This window comes from Dermochelys coriacea, chromosome 2, assembly GCF_009764565.3.
Source record: "Dermochelys coriacea isolate rDerCor1 chromosome 2, rDerCor1.pri.v4, whole genome shotgun sequence".
Classification (NCBI taxonomy): Eukaryota; Metazoa; Chordata; order Testudines; family Dermochelyidae; genus Dermochelys; species Dermochelys coriacea.
Genome location: NC_050069.1, coordinates 4,585,137 through 4,606,187, shown reverse-complemented (window position 1 = coordinate 4,606,187; position 21,051 = coordinate 4,585,137). Strand labels below are relative to the sequence as shown.

General features: G+C 45.9%; 1 protein-coding gene and 1 long non-coding RNA gene across 2 annotated transcripts in view; both read left to right on the top strand.

Annotated features, from left to right (window-relative positions):
* Window positions 1-3,812: 3,812 nt before the first annotated feature.
* On the top strand, window positions 3,813-10,243 carry LOC122458415. Its single transcript, XR_006278464.1, has 3 exons — window positions 3,813-3,824; window positions 5,196-5,198; window positions 10,046-10,243. It is a non-coding gene; the product is annotated as an uncharacterized LOC122458415 (long non-coding RNA).
* A 3,286-nt stretch (window positions 10,244-13,529) lies between these two features.
* Window positions 13,530-21,051, top strand: part of LOC119851292 (1-phosphatidylinositol 4,5-bisphosphate phosphodiesterase gamma-1-like) — an 80,026-nt gene continuing 72,504 nt past the window's right edge. Inside the window, 2 exon segments of the mRNA XM_038390907.2 lie at window positions 13,530-14,741; window positions 14,744-14,842. Of these exon segments, the coding sequence (XP_038246835.1) occupies window positions 14,624-14,741; window positions 14,744-14,842 (217 nt within the window). The 5' untranslated portion in view covers window positions 13,530-14,623.

The window sequence follows — 21,051 nt, the reverse complement described above, 5'->3', positions numbered from 1 at the left end:
TTTTCTCCAGGGGGTCCCACTAGGTCCATGGCTATTCACTGGAAGGGGACCTCTGTGATGGGAAGGGGTACTAAAGGTGCCCTCAAGTGGGGATGGGGACTTTGCAGCTGACACTCCGGGCAGGACGCACAGTACCTCCACACTTCTTCATGTACTCTGGGCCAGAAGAACTGTCGCAGGACCCGTGCCAGGGTCTTCTCTACCCCCAAATGCCCCCCAAAAAGATGACTATGGGCCAGACTTAATACAGCATTCTGGTGTTTCTCAGGTACTAGGATCTGCTGTACCTTCTGCCCCTGTACTGGTGCAACCCAATATAAGAGATTCTTCTTCATTATGAAGTAGGGTCCTGGTCCCTGGGTTTTCCCTTCCACGGGGACCCCATCACTTTTGGTCACCTCCTTCCTAATGTTGTCGTACCTTGGGTCTTCAGCCTGGTCCTGTCCAAAATTTCCTCTCCCGGGGCTAATCTGCCCGAGGTCTAGGGGGCCAGTCTCTGTTGCCTCTGCTGGTTCAGAGGCATTAGTCTGGAGTCATGGGTCAGACTCGGGTGCTTCTCCCTCCTGGGTGGCCTTCTTTTCAGCTGCTCGGGTCCGCCTACCTACGAGAGCCACCCTCTGGCTTTGGGCCAGTATTCGGGTTCCCAAGGAAGGCCTTAGCTGCCCTTCTTTTCCTTTTCCTCTTTCTACCCTGTCTGGAAGTGGAGAACAAATCTGGGGATATTTCAGAGAAGGTTGGGGGTTGACAGTCTACTGTGGATGCCTCACTACTCTCAGGGCTTCCCCCTTTCTCCAATACCCCTACCGGGAGTAAGTCTTCAAACCCTGGGAAGTCCCTCCCTATGAGCAATGGGTATGGGAGTTTAGGGACTACACCTGCTGCTACCTCAGTAGTGTTCCCCTGAATCTCGATTTTTACTGGGATGGTGGGGTAATAACCAACTGTCCCATGGACGCATATTATCCCCGTACGCTTAGCCCACAGCAGCTGACTACGCTTCAGAGCTTCCCCGAGACAAGCGTATAGCTCTCCCCGAATCAACCAGTGCTGTGAGCTCTACCCCATTTAGCTTCACTGGTCTGGTGTACATATGTGGGGTTAGTGAGACCCCCACGCGGTGGATTAGGGAGCATGGGTCTGCCCAATTCCCCAGGTTACACTGCATAAGCTCCTCAGCATTGGGACACTGTGCAGCTATGTGTCCCCACTCCCCGCAGGCATAACATTTGTATGGAGCCCTAGGTGTTCCCTGGTCTCTTGGTTTGGGCAGTCTAATATCACAATCCTCTTCCCCCTCAGTGCTCCGACTCTTTATGGCTTCTGCTGGGCCTTCAGCCCCTCTCTTTTTCCACCTGGGCTCTCCTGGTGGCCCAGTCACCCGAGCTCTAGGGCTTGGTGCTGCTAGTTTAACCCGGGGTGCTTCTTCCTTAACTGGTCGGGTCAGCTCCCTTGCCGTCTTTCACCTTTCTATCAGCGCGACAACCTCGTCGTAGATGGAGGGTTCGTTCTGGCTTACCCAGGCGCGAAGGTCTGGCGGTAGTCCTCTCATGCACCGGTCTCTGACAAAAACCTCTAGTATCTGCTCCGGACTCTGGGACTCAGTTCATAACCACTTTTGTACGAGATGGATGAGGTCGTATAATTGGGACCGCGAGGTTTTGTTTTCCTGATACCTCCACTCATGATATTGCTGGGCCTGCACTGCAGTGTTACCCCAAATCTGGCCAGGATCTCTGCCTTAAGCTGGGGGTAGTCTGCCGCAGCCTCTTCAGGCAGATCATAGTAGGCCTTCTGGGCCTCCCCACACAGGAATGGAGCGAGGAGGCCAGACCACTGATCTCAGGGCCAAGCCTCCCGCAGGGCTGTCCTCTCCAAGGCCAGGAGGTATGCCTCTACATCATCCTCCCGCATCATTTTCTGCCGCCAATTGCTGGCCCGCTTGATCTGCGTCCCATCATGGCTGCAGTTCAGCTCTGTAAGGGCCTTTACCTAGTTTACCAGTTCCCGCAACATAGCCTGGTCTTGAGCAGCCTGGTCCATCAGCAGGCTATTAGTATCTTGCTGCAGCCACACTGCCTCCTGTTGGGTGGCTGCCTGGACACGAGTAGCCTCCTGCTGGGCAGCCGTGGCTTGTATCAGTGCCTGCACTACCTCCTCCATTGTGATGAAAAAAAAAACAACCCCTTCTTTTTTTCCAAACACCCTCCTTTTTCCGCCGCGCTGTGTACACCAAATCCCACTGCAAACACCAGTTGTGACAAAGTTCCTCCTCTACCTTGATGGGTCTTGCACTTATTGGCAGATTTGCTTGCCTCGGAGCTTCACGGCAGCCCTCAACTTGGCCGTTTTTCTGAACCCACAGTCCAGTTCGACGACTCCTGTGTCTGACCCCAAGTTGGGAGGTTTTGGGGGGAACCCAGACCCACCCTCTACTCCAGGTTCCAGCCCAGAGCCCTGTGGAATGCAGCTATCTAGAGAGCCTCCTGGAACAGCTGTGTGACAGCTACAACTCCCTGGGCTACTTCCCCATGGCCTCCTCCCAACACCTTCTTTATTCTCACCATGGGACCTTCCTCCTGGTGTCTGATAATGCTTGTACTCCTCAGTCCTCCAACAGTCCGCGTTCTCACTCTCAGCTCTTAGTGCCTCTTGCTCTCCGCTCCTCACACGTGCACCACAAACTGAAGTGAGCTCCTTTTTAAACCCAGGTGCCCTGATTAGTCTGCCTTAATTTTCTCCAGAAGGTTCCTGATTGTTCCAGAGAAAAGGGACCTACTTAACATGGGGCTAATATATCTGCCTTCTATTACTCTCCTGTAGCCATCCGGCCCTACGCTGTCACACCAGAGATATGTTCTCAAGGGCCACTGATTATCTGAGGGTCAGACCATCAGAACAGTTTCTTTGTTAATGACTGCCGGGAGAGGTCCAGAGCCCTAATTTTCAAAGGTGGTCACTGATTTTGGGTGTCTCAGTTTTGGGATGAGCAACTTGAGACACCTGGACCCTGACTTACAGAGGTGCTGAACACCCAAGCTCCCACTGACTTCAAGTGCACCTCTCAGTGCTCAGTACATCTCCAAGTGTGGTGCAGGGTGTTTTAGGGGGACTCCCAAAACCTGAGGTACCCCAAACCAGAGGTCAAATGTGGCCTAATGTTCTCTTAAGTGGGCATTGCAGTGTGAAGGACATGCAGGGAGGCCTGGGATAGCCAACTCCTGCAAAGTCACAAGGAGAGGTGCCGGGGAAAGGAGCAAGGGAATGTCTGTCCTAGGCTGATGGGGGAATGGGGGCTTCTTTGAAAACAGGGCCGAAAAGGAGGTAAAGAAGAGGGGAGGAATTGAAACCCACGCACATTCACATCTCTGCAGAGTACCTCAGTAAAGAGAGGCCTATTTGTTGCAAGGGGCAGTATATGGGGAAGATTTGGGGGCAGAGAAAGGGGTTGAGCACCCTCCAGGGCCAGAGGAAGCTGGCGCCTATGTATTTATGTACAGTGCTGGGAAGAAGCTGGTGGTCATGGTACACGTAGGTACCCTTGTCATAGGGAAAGGTAGGAGAGAGGACTTGGAGGCCAAATTTAGACTGCTAGGTAAGAGTTTAAGGCCAGGACCTCCATGGTAGCATTCTCTGAAATACTTTCAATTCCACCTGCAGAGTCAGTAAGACAAGCAGAACTGCAGGGTCTCAATGCATGGATGAGACAATGGTGTTCTAAAGAGGGGTTTAGATTTATTAGGTACTGACGAACCTTTTGGGAAAGTAGGAGCCTATACAGGAAGGATGGACTCCACCTAAACAAAACAAAACCATATTGCTGGCATGTAAAATTTAAAAGGTCAGAGAGGAGATTTTAAAGTTAGGGCTGGGGGAAAACTGGCTGGTGCAGAGGAGCACATGATTCAGACAGACACATCTCTTAGGTGAGGATTTATAAACGGGGATACTCTATATCCTAGTAAAGAGGAGAGGATAGAAATTGATAAAGTACAGGTAGGAACTGAAGAGAAATGGTCACACAAAAGAGAGTCCCATATATCACATGAAGGCAGACAGCTAAATATTGACAAATTTTATAAATACTTATATACAAATGCAAGAAAATAGTAAGATGGGTGAGCTTGATTGCCTTATATTAAATGAGGATATTGATATAATAGGCATCACAGAAACTTGGTGGAATGATGATAATCAATGGGACGCAGTAATACCACAGTACAAAATATATGAGTGACAGAGTAGGTTGAACTGTGGGGAGGGAGGGGGTTGCCCTATATATGAAAGAAAGCATAGAGTCAAATATGGTAAAAATTTTAAATGAATCAAATGATACAGTAGACTCACTATGGATAGAAAGTCTGTGCTTGAATAATAAGAGTATAGCAGTGGGAAAATAATACTGACTGCAAAATGCTCAGGGAGATTAGATAGGCTTAAAAACAGAAAACCCAATTATAATGGGGTCATTTCAATTATCCCCATATTGACTGGGAAAATGTCACCTTGGGATGGCATGCAGATATAAAATTTCTAGACACCATGAATAACTGCTGTGATGCTGGCAAACCAGCAGTCAAGTTAGGATCAACAGGCCAAATAACCTGTGTATGAACCTTAAAGGCTTGACAAGAGGCATTGCAATTGTAATCGGGCCAATTCACTTGTGAGTGGGATTCAAAGAGATGCTAAAAGGGGTTAATAGGCTAGGCCCATTAATTTGCCTTGATAAGAAATGGAGGAAGAACTCTGTGTATGTTTATGTCTGTCTATATCCTCAAAAAGAAAAGGAGTACTTGTGGCACCTTAGGGACTAACAAATTTATTAGAGCATAAGCTTTCGTGAGCTACAGCTCACTTCATCGGATGCATTTGGTGGAAACTGGAAGTTTTTCCAATTAAATTTGTTAGTCTCTAAGGTGCCACAAGTACTCCTTTTCTTTTTGTCTATATCCTGTAACTCTAATTATCCTTAAATGCATCCGATGAAGTGAGCTGTAGCTCACGAAAGCTTTTCTTTTTTCTAATTAACCTTAAGATCAAAGATGTGCATATCCTGCATGAATCTAATGAATATTACCTATATTGTCTTCAGCTTATCTGTCCCTGTTATAATGAATGACCAGCAATTGCCTTATGTAAATCAGTGTAGTTGGATTATGCATAGGTATGTGTATACATAGGTCAGGAGAAAATAGAATGTTAACTTCAAAGGGTGGGTTGTTGTGGGCTCAACAATGAGGAATCCTCAGACACATGCTGTGCTCAAAACACTTGACAGTCTGTTTCAGCTATAAAAGAAAAACCTCCGGCAGGATCCTGCCATCTCTGATCTGCTGAACTTTAACAGGGAAAGTTTGAGCCATTGGACACCGATCCTCAAGAAATTACTTGGGATGCCCTGAAAAATTCATAGAAGGACTCCAACATCTAAGCTAGCATTTGGACTCCAATCTTTTGGATGAACCAGAGATTTATTACAAATTGGCAGATTGAACCACACTGCTATCATCCTGATCTACAGACTCTGACATCAGCATCCAATGAAGTGAGCTGTAGCTCATGAAAGCTTATGCTCAAATAAATTTGTTAGTCTCTAAGGTGCCACAAGTACTCCTTTTCTTTTTTTGACATCAGCTGTAATGGACGTGATTCATTTTAACCTCTTAGATTCATAGATACTAAGGTCAGAAGGGACCATTCTGATCATCTAGTCCGACCCCCTGCACAGCGCAGGCCACAGAATCTCACCCACCCACTCCTACGAAAAACCTCACCTATGTCTGAGCTATTGAAGTCCTCAAATCGTGGTTTAAAGACTTCAAGGAGCAGAGAAGCCTCCCTCAAGTGACCCGTGCCCCATGCTACAGAGGAAGGCGAAAAACCTCCAGGGCCTCTCCAATCTGCCCTGGAGGAAAATTCCTTCCCGACCCCAAATATGGCGATCAGCTAAACCCTGAGCATATGGGCAAGATTCACCAGCCAGATACCCAGGAAAGAATTTTCTATAGTAACTCAGATCCCATCCATCTAATATCCCATCTCAGGGGATTTGGCCTATTTACCCTGAATATTTAAAGATCAATTACTTACCAAAATCACATTATCCCATCATACCATCTCCTCCATAAACTTATCGAGTAGAATCTTAAAACCAGATAGATCTTTTGTCCTCACTGCTTCCCTTGGAAGGCTATTCCAAAACTTCACTCCTCTGATGGTTAGAAACCTTCATCTAATTTCAAGTCTAAACTTCCTGGTGGCCAGTTTATACCCATTTGTTCTTGTGTCTTCGTTGGTGCTGAGCTTAAATAATTCCTCTCCCTCTCCTGTATTTATCCCTCTGATATATTTATAGAGAGCAATCATATCTCCTCTCAACCTTCTTTTAGTTAGGGTAACCAAGCCAAGCTCCTTAAGTCTCCTTTCATAAGACAAGTTTTCCATTCCTCGGATCATCCTAGTAGAACCTTCTCTGTACCTGCTCCAGTTTGAATTCATCCTTTTTAAACATGGGAGACCAGAACTGCCCACAGTATTCTAGGTGAGGTCTCACCAGTGCCTTGTATAATGGTACTAAAACCTCGTTATCCCTACTGGAAATGCCTCTCCTCTTAATAATGCTCTTCCTTTTTATATATTAATAAAAAATTAATTAGTTTTAGTTACTAAAGGGTTGGCTACGAGTGTGGTTTTTGCGTAAGATCTGAAGTATATTTTGACCTTGGTTATGTGTCTGGTTCTTTATTACTGGAAGAACCTAATATATGTGATTATTGGTTTTAAAAATAATTTATCACAAAAGTCTGGTTTGTCAATGAGGGGCTAGAGGGCTTGAAGGGGACTGTCTGTGGCTTCATAATAATTAATATAGTGTTTTGGAAGCACTTATTTGTTATTGACATGGTGAAATTTTATGAGAGAAGTACCACCAGTTTGGGGAACAAACCCTGTTTCCTGGCAGTCTGACCTGAGATTGGTGCTCTGAGCTGTGTCCCATACCAGGCAACGTGACAACTGCTTCTTGAAGCAGCTAGTCCTGGAAACCACAGTGGGAGAGGCAATTCTTGATTTAGTCCTAAGTGGCACACAGGATCTGGTCCAAGAGGTGAATATAGCTGGACAGCTCAGTAATAGTGACTATAATGTAATTAAAGTTAACTTACTTGTAGGGGGGGGGGAAATACCAAAGAAACCAATCACCAAAGCATTTAACTTCAAAAGGGGGATCTACACAAAAATGAGGAGAAATTAAAAGGAACAGTCATAGGAGTGAAATGCCTGCATGCTATATGGAAACTTCTGTAAAACACCATAATAGAGGTTCAAATTAAATGTATACCCCAAATTAAAAAAAACAAAAATAGTAAGAGGACCAGAAAATGACATCATGGCTAAACAACAGATTAAAAGAGGCGGTTAGAGTCAAAAAGAGATCTTTTAAAAATTGGAAGTCAAATCCTACTGAGGAAAATAGAAAGGATCATAAACTCTGGCAAGTCAAATGTAAAAGTATAATAGGCAAACCAAAAAAGAATTTGAAGTGCAACTAGCAAAGGACAAAAACTAGCAGCAGATGTTTTTTTAAAGTACATCAGAAGTAGGAAGGCTGCAAACAATCCATGAGGCCACTGGATGATCAAGATGCTAAAGGAGCACTCAAGGAAGAAAAGGCCATTGTGGAGAACCTAAATGAATTCTTTGCATCAGTCTACACTGCAGAGAATGTGAGTTTGATTCCCACACCTTCACCAGTCTTTTTAGGTAATAAATCTGAGGAACTGTCCCGGATTGAGATGTCATTAGAGGAGATATTGGAACAAATTAAACTGTAATAAGTCACCAGGACAAGATGGTATTCATCCAAGAGTTCTGAAGGAACTCAGATATGAAAATGCAGAACTACTAATTGTGGTTTGTAACCTAACACTTAAATCAGCTTCTATATCAAATGACTGGAGGGTAACTAATGTGACAGCAATTTTTAAAACAGGCTCCAGAGGCAATCATGGCAATTACAGGCTGGTAAGGCTAACCTCCATACCAGGCAAATTGGTTGAAACTATAGTAAAGAACAGAATTATCAGATCTCCCCACTGTATTTTCCACTGCATGCATCCAATGAAGTGAGCTGTAGCTCACGAAAGCTTATGCTCAAATAATTTTGTTAGTCTCTAAGGTGCCACAAGTACTCCTTTTCTTTTTGCGGATACAGACTAACACGGCTGCTACTCTGAAACCTGTCATAGATGAAAATGATTTGTTGGGGGAAGTGTCAACATGGCTTTTATAAATGGTAAGGCATGATTTCCTATCTATCAGAATTCTTTGAGGGGGGCAACAAACATGTGGACAAGGGTGATCCAGTGAGTATAGTGTACTTGGACTTTTAGAAACCTTTGCCAAAGCCCTTACCAAAGGCTGTTAAGCAAAGTAAGCAGTCATGGGGTAAGAGGGAAGGTCCTCTCTTGGATCAGTAACTGGTTAAAAGACAGAAAACAAAGGATAGGAATAAATGATCAGTTTTCAGAATGTAGAGAAGTAAATAGCAGTGTCCCCCAGTGTCCTGTACTGGAACCAGTGCTGTTCAACATATTCATAAATGATTTGGAGAAAGGGATAAACAGTGAGCTGACAAAGTTTGCAGGTGATACAAAATTACACAAGATAGGTTAGTCTGAAGCAGACTGCGAAGAGTTGCAAAGGGATCTCACAAAACTGAGTAACTGGTCAATAAAATTGCAGATGAAATCCAATGATGATAAATGCAAAGTAATGCACACTGGAAAACATAATCCCAACTATACATACAAAATAATGAGGTCTAAATGGAATAATTGTTGAGAGTTCTCTGAAAACATCTGATCGATGTGCAGGGGCAGTCAAAAAAGCTAAGAGAAAGTTAAGGAGTACTTGTGGCACCTTAGAGACTAACAAATTTATTTGAGCATAAGCTTTCGTGAGCTACAGCTCACTTCATCGGATGCTTATGCTCAAATAAATTTGTTAGTCTCTAAGGTGCCACAAGTACTCCTTTTCTTTTTGCGAATACAGACTAACACGGCTGCTACTCTGAAAAGAGAAAGTTAGGAACCATTAAGAAAGGGATAGGTAATAAGACATGAAATATCATAATATCACTATATAAATCCATGCTACATCTACACCTTGAATACTGCATGCAGTTCTGGTTGCCCCATTGCAAAAAAAGAGATATTAGAAGTGGGAAAGGTACAGAGAAAGGCAACAAGAATAATTAAAGGTATGAAGCAGTATCCATATGAAGAGAGATTCAAAAGTCTGGGACTGTTCAGCTTGGAAAAGAGACGACTAATGGGAGATATGACAGGGGGCTATATAATCATAAATGGGGTGGAGAAAGTGAATAAAGAAGTATTGTTTACCCTTTCACATAACACAAGAACTAGGGGTCACCCAATTAAATTAACAGGCAGCAGGTTTAAAACAAACAGAAGGAAGTATTTTTTCACACAACGCACAGACAGCCTGTGGAACTCGTTGCCAAGGGATGTTGTGAAGGCCAAAAGTATAAGTGGGTTCAAAAAAGAATAAGATAAGTTCATGGAGGATAGGGTCCATCAGTGGCTATTAGCCAAGATGGTCAGGGATGCAACCCCATGTGCTGGGTGTCCCAAAGATTATGACTGTCATTCAGTCCCAACTTCTGTCCTCACCAACATTTGCAACTCCTCCTCATTTGCTTTCATCATAGAATTTCATGAACATGCTTTTGACTTTTTCTTCCAACTCATTAATGGAGATGTTAAATATGAGTGACAGGTGCTAGCAGCAACCACAGTGCAGCATTCAACCTGGGACAGAGAAGAATTCTTGTGAAGTGTTTTATCTCCCAAGACCACACCTGCTATATTCAGACCAATAAGCTGCTTTGCATAGAGGGTTCTTTTTTGCTGAGCTGCTTGACATTAAGGCTATGTCTACACTAGCATTTTTGTCGGTAAAACTTTTGTTGGTTGGGATATGAAAAAAACACCCCCCTGACAGACATAAGTTTCATCAACGAAAGTGCTTGTGTGGACACCGCTGTGTCAGCAAGAGAGCTCCTCCTGCTGACATAGCTAACGCCGCTCGTTGGGGGTGCTTTAATTATGACGGCAGGAGAGCTGTCTCCCGCCAGCAAAGAGCGGCTACATGGAAGACCTTACAGCGGCATACCTGTAGTGGCATAGCTGTACTGCTGTAAGGTCCATAGTGTAGACATAGCCTAAGTGCCCTTTAATTAGGGGTAAGAGGCTTTCCAGGTTTCCTAGATTCATTCCTGCCCTCTTCTCTCTGCTTCCTCCCTCACTTCCCAGTGTTGCTGTGCACGTTAATCAGGAAAAACCCAGTCAGTACTTGGAGGAGGGGTTGCTGCAGAAAACCCCAGGTGCTGCACGGAGAAGTGAAGTTGGTGGAAATCCTCGCAGTGAGTCAGTACTGAATGACCAACTCCCAGAGAGTGCTGTGCTCCAGGAAGGGACATCTTTTGGCTGAGAGGTAAAACTGTGGCTCTGACCATTTAGGTAATTAAAGAGCCAATGATCGTTAAAGCCTAGAGTTCTACCATTTATCTTGGCAAGCCCTGATCTGTAATACAGAGGCCCAGACTGCACAGACTGCAGGTTTCACGATGCATATCCAAGGCCTGCAAGGTTTTCCCGGGCAGAGTCGGCTCCCACCTGCGACACATGGAGTGCATGCAGCCAGTGGTGCCTCTTCTCCTCCCTACACTTGGAGGAGAGAATGTGGGAGACTGCTCTGGGCTGTGTCATTTCCCAGCACTCCCAACCAGATTCACCCCCATCAAACCCTCCCCATACTCCCTCTTCCCCCTATAGCCCCCACACCCACCAGATCCTGCCAACATCTCGTTCTCCTCTGTATCCCTTTGTCATGGAGTGTGGGAGAGTCCGGGGCTTGCATCCCTCTTCCTGGGATTCACTGTGACTCTCAGCCAGCCAGTAAAATGGAAGGTTTATTGGACAATAGGAACACAGTCTAAAACAGAGTTGGTGGGTACAACCAGGACCGCTCAATCAAATCCTTCTGGGGGGCAAGGAGCTTAGACCCCAGCCCTGGGGTTCCCTGCATTCCACCACCAGCACCAAACTGAAACCAAAACCGCCCCAGCAGGCTCTCTTCTGTAGCCCTTGTCCAGTTTCCCGGGCAGAGGTGTTACCTCCCCCTCCCCCTCCTGGCTCAGGTGACAGGCTGTCAGGTCTCCCATTCCCAGTGAAACTCCCCTGCCACATTCCCAGGTCAACACTCCCCACTCCCTGCTGCGTCACACCCTTTCACCTCCTTCCACCTCAGCCCCCCCAAAACCTTACAGTTGCCTCTGACCCTTTCCAGGGTTCTCTGAGGGGTTGTAGGAGAGAACCTCCTTCTGCACCTTCTCACCCACCGTGGCTCTCAGTGCATTGAGGTAAAGGGAGTCAGGTGAGAAAAGTCACCTGTCAGGGCAATACTTGGCAGTTTCCTCCAAGATGATTAGCCTTGTTCCAGGGTTCCTCCAGACTGTAAGCCTTCCCCTCCCCGTCTCTCACCACAACGCCACTTCCATGCCTCTCTGTGCAGCCCCAGTTTTACTATTTCTTTCTTTAGACTGAAATAATAACAAAAAGACATTTCTACAGGAGACCTAGACACCCTGACCCTTGATTAATCTTACTACACCATGCATAGCACAGCCAGCAACATTGAAAGGTCTTGCCTGTATTTCCGTGCTACCAGTGCAAATGTTATTGCAATTCATTGTGTCTTTGTAATCAAAGTCCATCAGGTTCCCCCTATAATGCCCCACAAACTTCATTCTCCATCCCCTAGGCACTGACTCCCTGGGTGCTCTGGGGCTCAATCACCCACTGAAAAAAAGGGGGTGCTCAGCACCCACAAGCCACAATGCGTTTTTATGGAATAAATGTTATTAAAGATGTCTGTTGGAAGTTACTTTGCCTTAAACCAACATTTTGCAATGGCACCAGTAGGAGCGCCCCCCCCCACCCGTGCGCAGGGCAGCCTGAGGTCCCTGCCGCCTGCCCATGCGTGGGGCCGGCCTGAAGGCCCCCCAGCACGGGACCAGCCTGAGCCCCTCTTTCCCCTCCTGCCATGTGGGACCAGCCCGAGACCTCCCCTCCCCGTGTGCAGGGCCAGCCCAAGGCCCCCTTCTACCCACTGCACATGGGACCAGCCCAAGACCCCCTGACCCCACCCCCGAGCCACTCTCCAGAACCCTCCCTCCTGCGCAGGACTGGAGTTGCCCCTTGCCCCCTGCCCCTGCACATTCCTCCGTGCCCCACTAGAGGCCGCACTCTACTTTTCTGGCAAACTGGGCATTTGTCCAAATCCCCAGTTTTGCCAAAAAAGTCAGGACAGCTGGGACAGGGCTTAAAAAAGGGGCTGTCCTGGCCAAGACAGGATGTATGGTTCCCCCTAACTAGCATATGGCAATACACAGTTAGGTAATGGAAGTGAGTATGGCCAGGCTGAAAGATTAATACATTTGTGTTCAAAATCAACAGTGGTAAACCTTCAGGAACCTCATGTGCTTCAGCAAATACAAGAGAATCTGCTGCAACAGTTGACGATCCGGCCACTGAAACTGCTACCCTTAGTTTTGATACCAGCGAGAGCAAACAAAACACAAAAGAAAAACGAGGAAAAGGAAACTACACCATGACATGTTCTTGGACATAGCTATATAGAAAAATATAACAGTTTCCAGTGTCGTTTTTAAAAACTGAAGGGAATGAACATTTGCGCAGTATACTTTAAAAGTATTGAAAATTTATAAGAATCCTTCTCACTGTGCCTATATCATCCTGCCCTGTGGAACGCTCATTCTCCAAACTCAGAAGACTTAAAAATTATTTCCTGTCATCAATGGGACAAACGCAACTGAATAATGTAGCTGTCCTTAACGTGCATCAATACCCTACCAGGGAACTAGATGTAAATAAGATCGCTGACAGTTTCATCCAGAAAGCTACAGAGAGACGTAATGTCGTTAAACTGTGACATTAGTGAAGACAGCTTGTAGGTGAGTGCAATGATTTAAATATACTGTAATTGATGATAATGTAATTATATAGTTTGTTACTATTTTAATAATGATTAAATAGTTAAGATACCAATGATAGACTCATATTCAATAACTAGAATATGGAAGAAGTGTATAAATATGCTGAAAATAGCCTCCCCCCAAAACTAGCAGAGCCGCCTCTTCAAAAGCACCCATCCGCAAAAACAAAAGTCAGTCTCTCCAGAGGAAAGAACTGTGTGAACAGCAGCATGTCCCATTCTGCTTCCCGACCGAAGTGAGCTGTAGCTCACGAAAGCTTATGCTCTAATAAATTTGTTAGTCTCTAAGGTGCCACAAGTACTCCTTTTCTTTTTGCGAATACAGACTAACACGGCTGCTACTCTGAAACCTATCTTTCCCTCATCCCTCTAGAGGGAAGCAGGTGCTTTCTGCCTCTAGATGTCACTCTCCACCATCTTTTCTTTCTCTCCTTCTATTTTTCTTTCTCCAAGATCCTGCAATATTTTTTTTTAAATTCCTTTCTGATCTCTTTCCGGCCATGTGTGATTGCAGTTTCCTCTGGGCGTCCATTTCACCAGCCTGAAATTAATCAGCAGAGAGAGGGAGAGAGAGAAAAGGGGGGAGAACCCCCCTTGTCATCTTGATCCCCAAGCAGAAGCAGAGCAGCAGCTCCCAGGAATTCACACCAATACTCCCTCGCCAGGATCTGCAGGCAGAGAGGAGAACTGCAGTCCCCGGGCTCCCTGACTGTGATCTGCTGGAGCAGGGGGAACCCCACATCCTCCAGATTCGCTGCCAGAAATCTAGTGGACCAACCTCTCTTCATTCCTCCCCAGGATCCGCAGGAAAAGCCATCAGGAGACTGCCTGTCCCTCCTCCACTCCAGCCCTTCCCACCCCCAGTTTGGAGGAGGTTGCTCCTTGCTGGCTGAGGGAGAATTCTCTGGATCTGGCTGGACAGCCTTTTTACTTTGCACCATCTGGGCTTCTTTCCTCCATCTCTTCCACAGCTGACAGTAAAACCCAGCCTCGCAGAGCTCTACAAGGAGCTTTTCTTCCATGCTACCCTGCAGCACCAATAGCTTCAGCTCCCATGCATGGATTGTGTGGGTTTTGTGTGAGTAAAGGGGCTGCTGTAATTTCAGCCTCCTGGACCTGCCCTGGTTGGATTATTTTTTATAGCTCTGATTTGAAAAGCAGCCACCAAGCCTTCCTGCCTGCCTGATCTTTGACTGCTGCAGCTGCAGCTGTATTATAGCAGGGAAGCCTCATTCCTGGGTGGCAGAGAGAGAAGGTTGCAGGATCCTTCAATCCCACCCCCTTCCTCTTTCCACAGCTCTGAGGAGAGTCCTGGCTCTTTGCAGCATATGTGGTGGAAGCCAGCACTAGGAGCCACTGCAGCAAAGGGATCATTTGTCTTGGGTGATTTGGGGGAAAGGAATTGAAAATAAGAGGGTAGATTTGTTTCCGAGGGTCTTGGCTTCATTTCCCAAAGGCTCATTCCTTTCATGCATGACACAGATCCTGCTCTGTGATTCCTTCAGGCGATGGCCATGCAGTAAAGATGTCAGTGTCCAGGCTGAACAGTGTCAATGGGTTTTTGGAGGACTCCAGGATGGAGGTTGGGGACATGGGGAGGATCCTCAGGAGTTTGGAAATTGGGACCGTGCTGACCTTGTTCTACCAAAAAAGTCCCAGAGGCCCGAGAGGAGGACATTTCAGGTGAAGCTGGAGACCAGGCAGATCATTTGGAGCCGGACTCCTGAGAAAGTGGAAGGAGACAGTGAGTATATTCCGCATCACGGCGTGAACCAAGAAAATGTCTGTCTCTAAAGCTGACTGTCAAATGCCTCTCACTAGGGGAGCTGGGCTTGGTGCAGCTCTGTCCAAGATTCCAGGAAAATCCAAGCTGACTGCACTGGCTTGTAAATCTTTGTGGGGCGGCAGCCTGGCCTAGTGGATTGAGAACCTAGGAACTCCCCTATTCTAATTCTGGCTGGGCTCTGCCAGTGACTTGCTGCATGGCTGTCAGCAAGTCTCTAGATCTGAGCCTGTAAAATGGGGATAGTGGTTGTTGAGAGGGTTCACTGGTTAGCCTTAGTAAAGCTCTTTGAAAAGTGCTATTCATGTGTTATGTTTTATCAATCGCTATGGTGATGGCGGTTTAATGATAGGTTGTAGCACCTTTATTCTAAGGAATGGTACTAACTTTACTGGAGGTATCAACCATGTGCCCAGGGATTGTTTTGCTAGCCACAGAGAAGTAGCAACCTCTGGAGTGGAATGTGGCATCTGTTTCGCTGCAACAGTCAGTGAAGAAGAACGCAGCATGTAAGTGCAGGGGGATTTAGGTCAGGAGTGTGTAGTTACTTGAGCTGGGAGGTGGCCAGGACACCAGAATTAACACTTCCTCCCTGACAAAAAGCACCAGGAGATCATTAATAATCACAAATGGTCGTGACCTTTTTTTACATAGCATCCTAAAGAGGTCTCATCCAGCAGCACTCTGTCTCCTAGCACTACCCCGGAGCACTGGTTCTGCACTGGGGAAGAGCACCACCTACTCCACCAGCAACACATCACTTCCTGCAGTGGCCGAGTTTTTCCTTGGAGGTTTTCCACTCACGCTGTGACCGAGCCCAGCCCCATTTAGCACATTGTGCCTGAGCAGATGACAGCGTGAAGGGGATGGGCTCCTCTTTTCACCTGCCTCCCATTTATTTTTCAATAAGTTCCCAGCAATTATCATGCTGTTGTCTCTCTTGTCTCACTCAACCACCACAATCCCCATCCTCTCCCTTGGCAGCTCCATACTCTTACAGCCCGCATAGCTCATGCAGCCACTCTGTTATCTCTTCCTTTCTGATTGCCCTTGGCGTCACTGCTGCAATTCCTCTGACGATAATGGAGTTGACAGGGGTGAGCGTGTGGTGTTTTCCTGCTTTGCCTCATTTATGCCCTTCCCTGTGCTTTAACCCCATCCTTCTTCTTTCTAGTCCCTTCCACTCTGCTTGCCCTCTCATCTTTGTGGGGGGGATAGCTCAGCATGGGCAGATTCACTCTCGTAGTGCATGTTAATGCTAAGGGAATTGTGTGGCTTGTGCCAGAAGATAATACGTGTTCATCTGCCTCCTGTGTGTTGCTTACTCAGGGTCTACTTCGTCAGCAGCAGAAAAAGCAGGTATTCTCCCTCTGTCATGCTTTAAATGGCCAATCCCATCCCTTATTCTTGAGAAGTGGTTGCAGCCAGCCATGATTTTACACAGGAAACCAGCACATGGTTATGGAGATAACACTAACCCTCCACAGGTAAAGCTCCACTGGGAATGGAGTCCCTTTAAAGTGCAGTTATCCTCTGAAAAGTGGCTGTGGAAGAATGATCCCTCCTTACTCAGCAGATCTGCTCCCCCTGGGTATATCAAAGGCAGAGCTACTTGCTTTAGTGACAAAAATAAGTGTTTACTACTTTTACTCCTATCAGCCCTTTAGACCCAACACAGCTCTGGGAGAGGGAGCTGGAGTCATGCATCATCAACAGGATTGTTTAAGTTTCAGTTGCAGGGTCAACTGTGCATCTTCATTGCTTTCATATCCTGTCCTTAGTTATATCTTTACAACCCTATTGCCTTCAGTGGGGTTGCACAGGTATAACTGAAGGCATAATGTGAAAACAGTGAAATTACACAGGTGTGAGGACAAAATTTAGCCTGAAGAATCATTATCACTACTGATGATGCATGAACCAAAAGAACCCAGCTTGACACTCAGATCCCACGACAGTAGATAGAAAAACATTTTTTTACTTGGAAATGTATAGTATTTGTTCTGGACTCACTGAGAGATGATAAATATGGATTCCTTTTTATGGTGATTTTGAGCACAGAGATGTGCTCTAATGGTCAATTGGATATTTGCAAAATGATGCAACATTTAACCGATCAAAGTGCCGTGCTGTGCAAACACTAATTAATCTATACATAAACCAGCCATAGGTGGTACGTAAGTAATAATAACCCAAGTTTATTAATGGCGAAACAGGTGCAGAAAGACTTGGACCTTAACTTTTTCAAAGCGTCCAATAATTTTGGGTGCCCAACTTGAGACATGTAGAGTGAAATCCTGGCCCCACTCAAGTCAATGGGAGTTTTGCCCTTGACTTCAATGTAGCCAAGATTTCCCCCCAAGAGTCTCACTTTCAGAGATGCTGAAAACCTACAATCCTAAATAAAGTCAATGGGAACTTTTAGCCTTTGTTTGCCAGAAGCTGGAAGTGGACGACAGGGAATGAGTCACTTGATGATCGCCTGTTCTGTTCATTCCCTCTGGGGCACCTGGCATTGGCCACTGTCGGAAGACAGGATACTGCGCTGGATGGACCTTTGGTCTGACCCAGTCTGGCCGTTCTTGTATTGTTAACTGCTGGTGCACTACTCCACTGTAAACCAGGCCTAAAGTATCTCAAGTTGGGCACTCAAAATGAGTGGATACATTTGAAAATATGAGTCTAAGTGACTTGCTCATGGTCACCCAGAAAGCCTGTAGAAGAGCTTGGAATAAAACCCAGAAGCTCCAGGGAAACAGAGCTTTTCTCAGACCTTTAGACCACTCAGCCTCTCTAGAAATCTAGGAAGTTGCTGATTGTTACTATAAGGGTTTCACTGAATTTTGAATGTTGATAAGAAACAGGTGGGAATGTCAGTAGTTCATAGACCCTTGGAAAATGAGAACGTCCTGCTTGTTATGCATTTGAATTCAGCCCACCATTTTCCCCCTCCATTAGGGAACTCTTATGTATTCTAGATTGCCTCTCCTAAAGATCTTGCATCCAGTGTAAATAGCCCTCGGCTCTGTAACAGGCTGAGTAATGGTGTAATCATCATTATAATAATAGAAGTGCCCAAAGGCCTCAGAGACCATCTCTTCTGGGATTTATTTTATTAACATTCATCTCGGTGGATTAATCTAGTATCAGACACAATGTGCTGGCCAGATTGCTCTTGTCTTATAGGATGCTGTTCTTTGCTTCTTGTCCCAAACTGTTGAGGTCGTGCTGTATGCTGTTAAATAGATGCCATGTTACATCCCAGAGGTGGCTCCCTTTCTTTGAGGGGTGAACTAATTCCAATATGTAAAGCTTCTGAAGCCTGTTGGGATCCTTCTGAATAGAGGGTGGTATACATAAGATTATTAACATTAGTGCAGGTATAATGGGATCTATGCTTGTCAGTACCTGTAGAATTTATAAAGGAAACTCATAAGAGTTCATGGGAAAACAGATCCTGTGATGTGTTTCTATAGAGGCTCCACTTTAGTTCAGTGTTCATTAGCTTGCTCATTATGTTAGTGTCACCTAATTTACTAACCCTACTATAGATCATACATTGTGCATGGGAGGTATGTATACATAGGACATGTGTGATTATATGGGTGTATGCCTATGTACAGCCTGGGTGTTTGAATGTGTGTTAGGATGTGACAGCATTTGGTTATATATAGGCTGACAGTGTATTTTTGACAGGTTTCAGAGTAGCAGCCATGTTAGTCTGTATTCGCAAAAAGAAAAGTAGTACTTGTGGCACCTTAGAGACTAACAAATTTATTTGAGCATAAGCTTTCGTGAGCTACAGCTCACTTCATCGGATGCATTCGGTGGAAAAGTGTATTTTTGGTGTAGGTGTCAATTGATGGTCCCTTTTGGCCTTAAACTCTATGAATCTCTGTTTCCAGGTGAGCACGTCTGTTACATTGAGACTCTAACATTAACAGAGCTTAGCACTTACATGGTATTTTATATCTTCAGAGCACTTTACAAACATTAAGTCATGATCCTTGGGAGAGATTGTGCTGACGCCTCCTTAGCCTTCAGATTCCTCCAGCACTTGGCTTTTTTTTGAACCCCAGTCTCACTTTTTGAATCTGTCCTGCCTTGTTTCCAATCAGTCTGAGAACCCCTCTTTGTCCATGGGTTTTATCCCACAGAATGATGCCCTCACTGTCTGATACAAATCGATCCTCCACCTGCAGCTGGGAGATGTGGAAGGAATTGCCATCACTAAAACCAATGAGTCCCTAACTTTTGAAATGGGGAGCAAGAGGGTGAGTTGGGGACTAACAAGGCCATGAAAGAACCACAGCCTGCTCCATTTGATTTTCCAGAATAATTCTTTGCCTGTCATTAAGACCTTGTCTACACTCTTTGCAGTGTGTAGGGTATGCTGGAGCCTTTCCCCACTGTCTTCCACTGCCAGAGCCTTTCCCTGCTGCCAGAGCCTTTCACTGCGGCGGGGCAAGGCTCCAGCAGCAGGGAGGCAGCCGGACACTAGACTGCTAAAATAGCAGCATAGACAATGGAGGCGCTGTTTGGGGACATGGAGAGCTATGTAGGGTATATATTCTAAGGTTCTGGCATGTCTTTACTCGTCTAAACATTGCCTCGCTGTCTACACAGCTATTGATACCCATACTTTGGGGGAGTACCGTGTAGGTACTCTGCAAGCTGCCATAAACGTAGACATTGTCTAAGAGTGTCTTCCCTTTCAGGGTCTCAAAGCACTTTGCAGCTGATCCTTATGGCCCTCCTGGGAGGTGAGTGAGGAGCGTTAGCTCCCCTACACACAGGGTATGAGTGACTTAGTCAAGGTCACACAACGAGTCAGTGTCAGAGTCCTGAATTGAACCCAGCTCCCCCGAAATCCCAGCCCTCCACACTAGTCACATGATCACACAGTCTGTATATCATGCTTCTGAACAACCTTCTCTCGATTGCCATGTAGGTGAGATGTCAGGAAAGAAGTACCAAAGACAGACTCTTGCATCTGCTTGGCCAGCTGTTGGTAGCATAACTATATTCTAGCACTGAAGTGGTGATTTACGACACTGATGCTATTGCTTCACTTGTCAAAAACAGGGGCCCTAGAGCAATCTACTGCTGCCCATACTATAAAAGACCCATTCCTGTTCTGACGAGCATTTGGAAAGCCCCTTCGTAGCACAGGTTTCACCATGTGGAACTGATTAACCACAAACTTCCAATATCCCACTGCTGTTACCTGGACTATGAGCAACCATCAGACCTAAGCAACTTTACTTAGAAAATGGGGGTGAAAATTAAATATCCAGTACCCTTCTCTGAATTGGTAGCTGGTAACCTCCTGTCTCTCCTGTTCAAATAAACATATGCATCCCCTTACCACACAAAGAATGGGATTACTGTCTGTCTGTGCACAGTAAAGATCCTTCCCTGTTTGCTTGCTTTATGTGGGCAGTGTTGTCTAGTCATTAGAGGAAAGTACAGAATCAGGCTTCCCAGATTCAATTCCCAGCATTGCCAGTGACTCATATGTGACCAGTGGGCAAGTCACTATCCTTCCATGCCTCAATGTCCCCATCTATACAATGGGAGCAGTAAAATGTGCCTCACAGGGACAGCTGTCATCTTGATCATTTTAACAAATTCCTCTTATATGATGACCTGTCATTGGCCCCTGAAGTGATGCTGGGAGATGTGAACTTCCCATGAGATGACCCCAGGAGAAAAGGGAAGATCTCACCACTCTTAAGAGAGATGGCAATCCCAGGGCAGCTGCTCAGCTTAAGGAACGTTTCAAGAACACTTGATATTGAGATGAAAGAAGCCGAATGTTATTCCCTGCATACAGAATAGGTAACTGCCCTATGGGCAGTGGAACTTCTACTGATTTTGCTTATGGCTCAGGTCCTATTTTACAGGAACTATTCGCATCGGTGTTATCGTGGAAATCAGGGGGATGGCGGGCCCAAGCCCACCTATAGCTAAAGGCCCTCCCCCTTAGCTAGGCCACAAGTAATGGCGGAGGACAACAGTTGAAAAAACAGGGGAGGGAGTGGGTTCAGAGGGTAATAATGAGGGATCCAGAGGGGGACACCAATCAGAGAACCCCAGACAGCGCCCACTGCTCTTCAGAGGCATCTAGGGAGTCAGCAGACACCACCCAGAGGAATTCTGCCCGGATG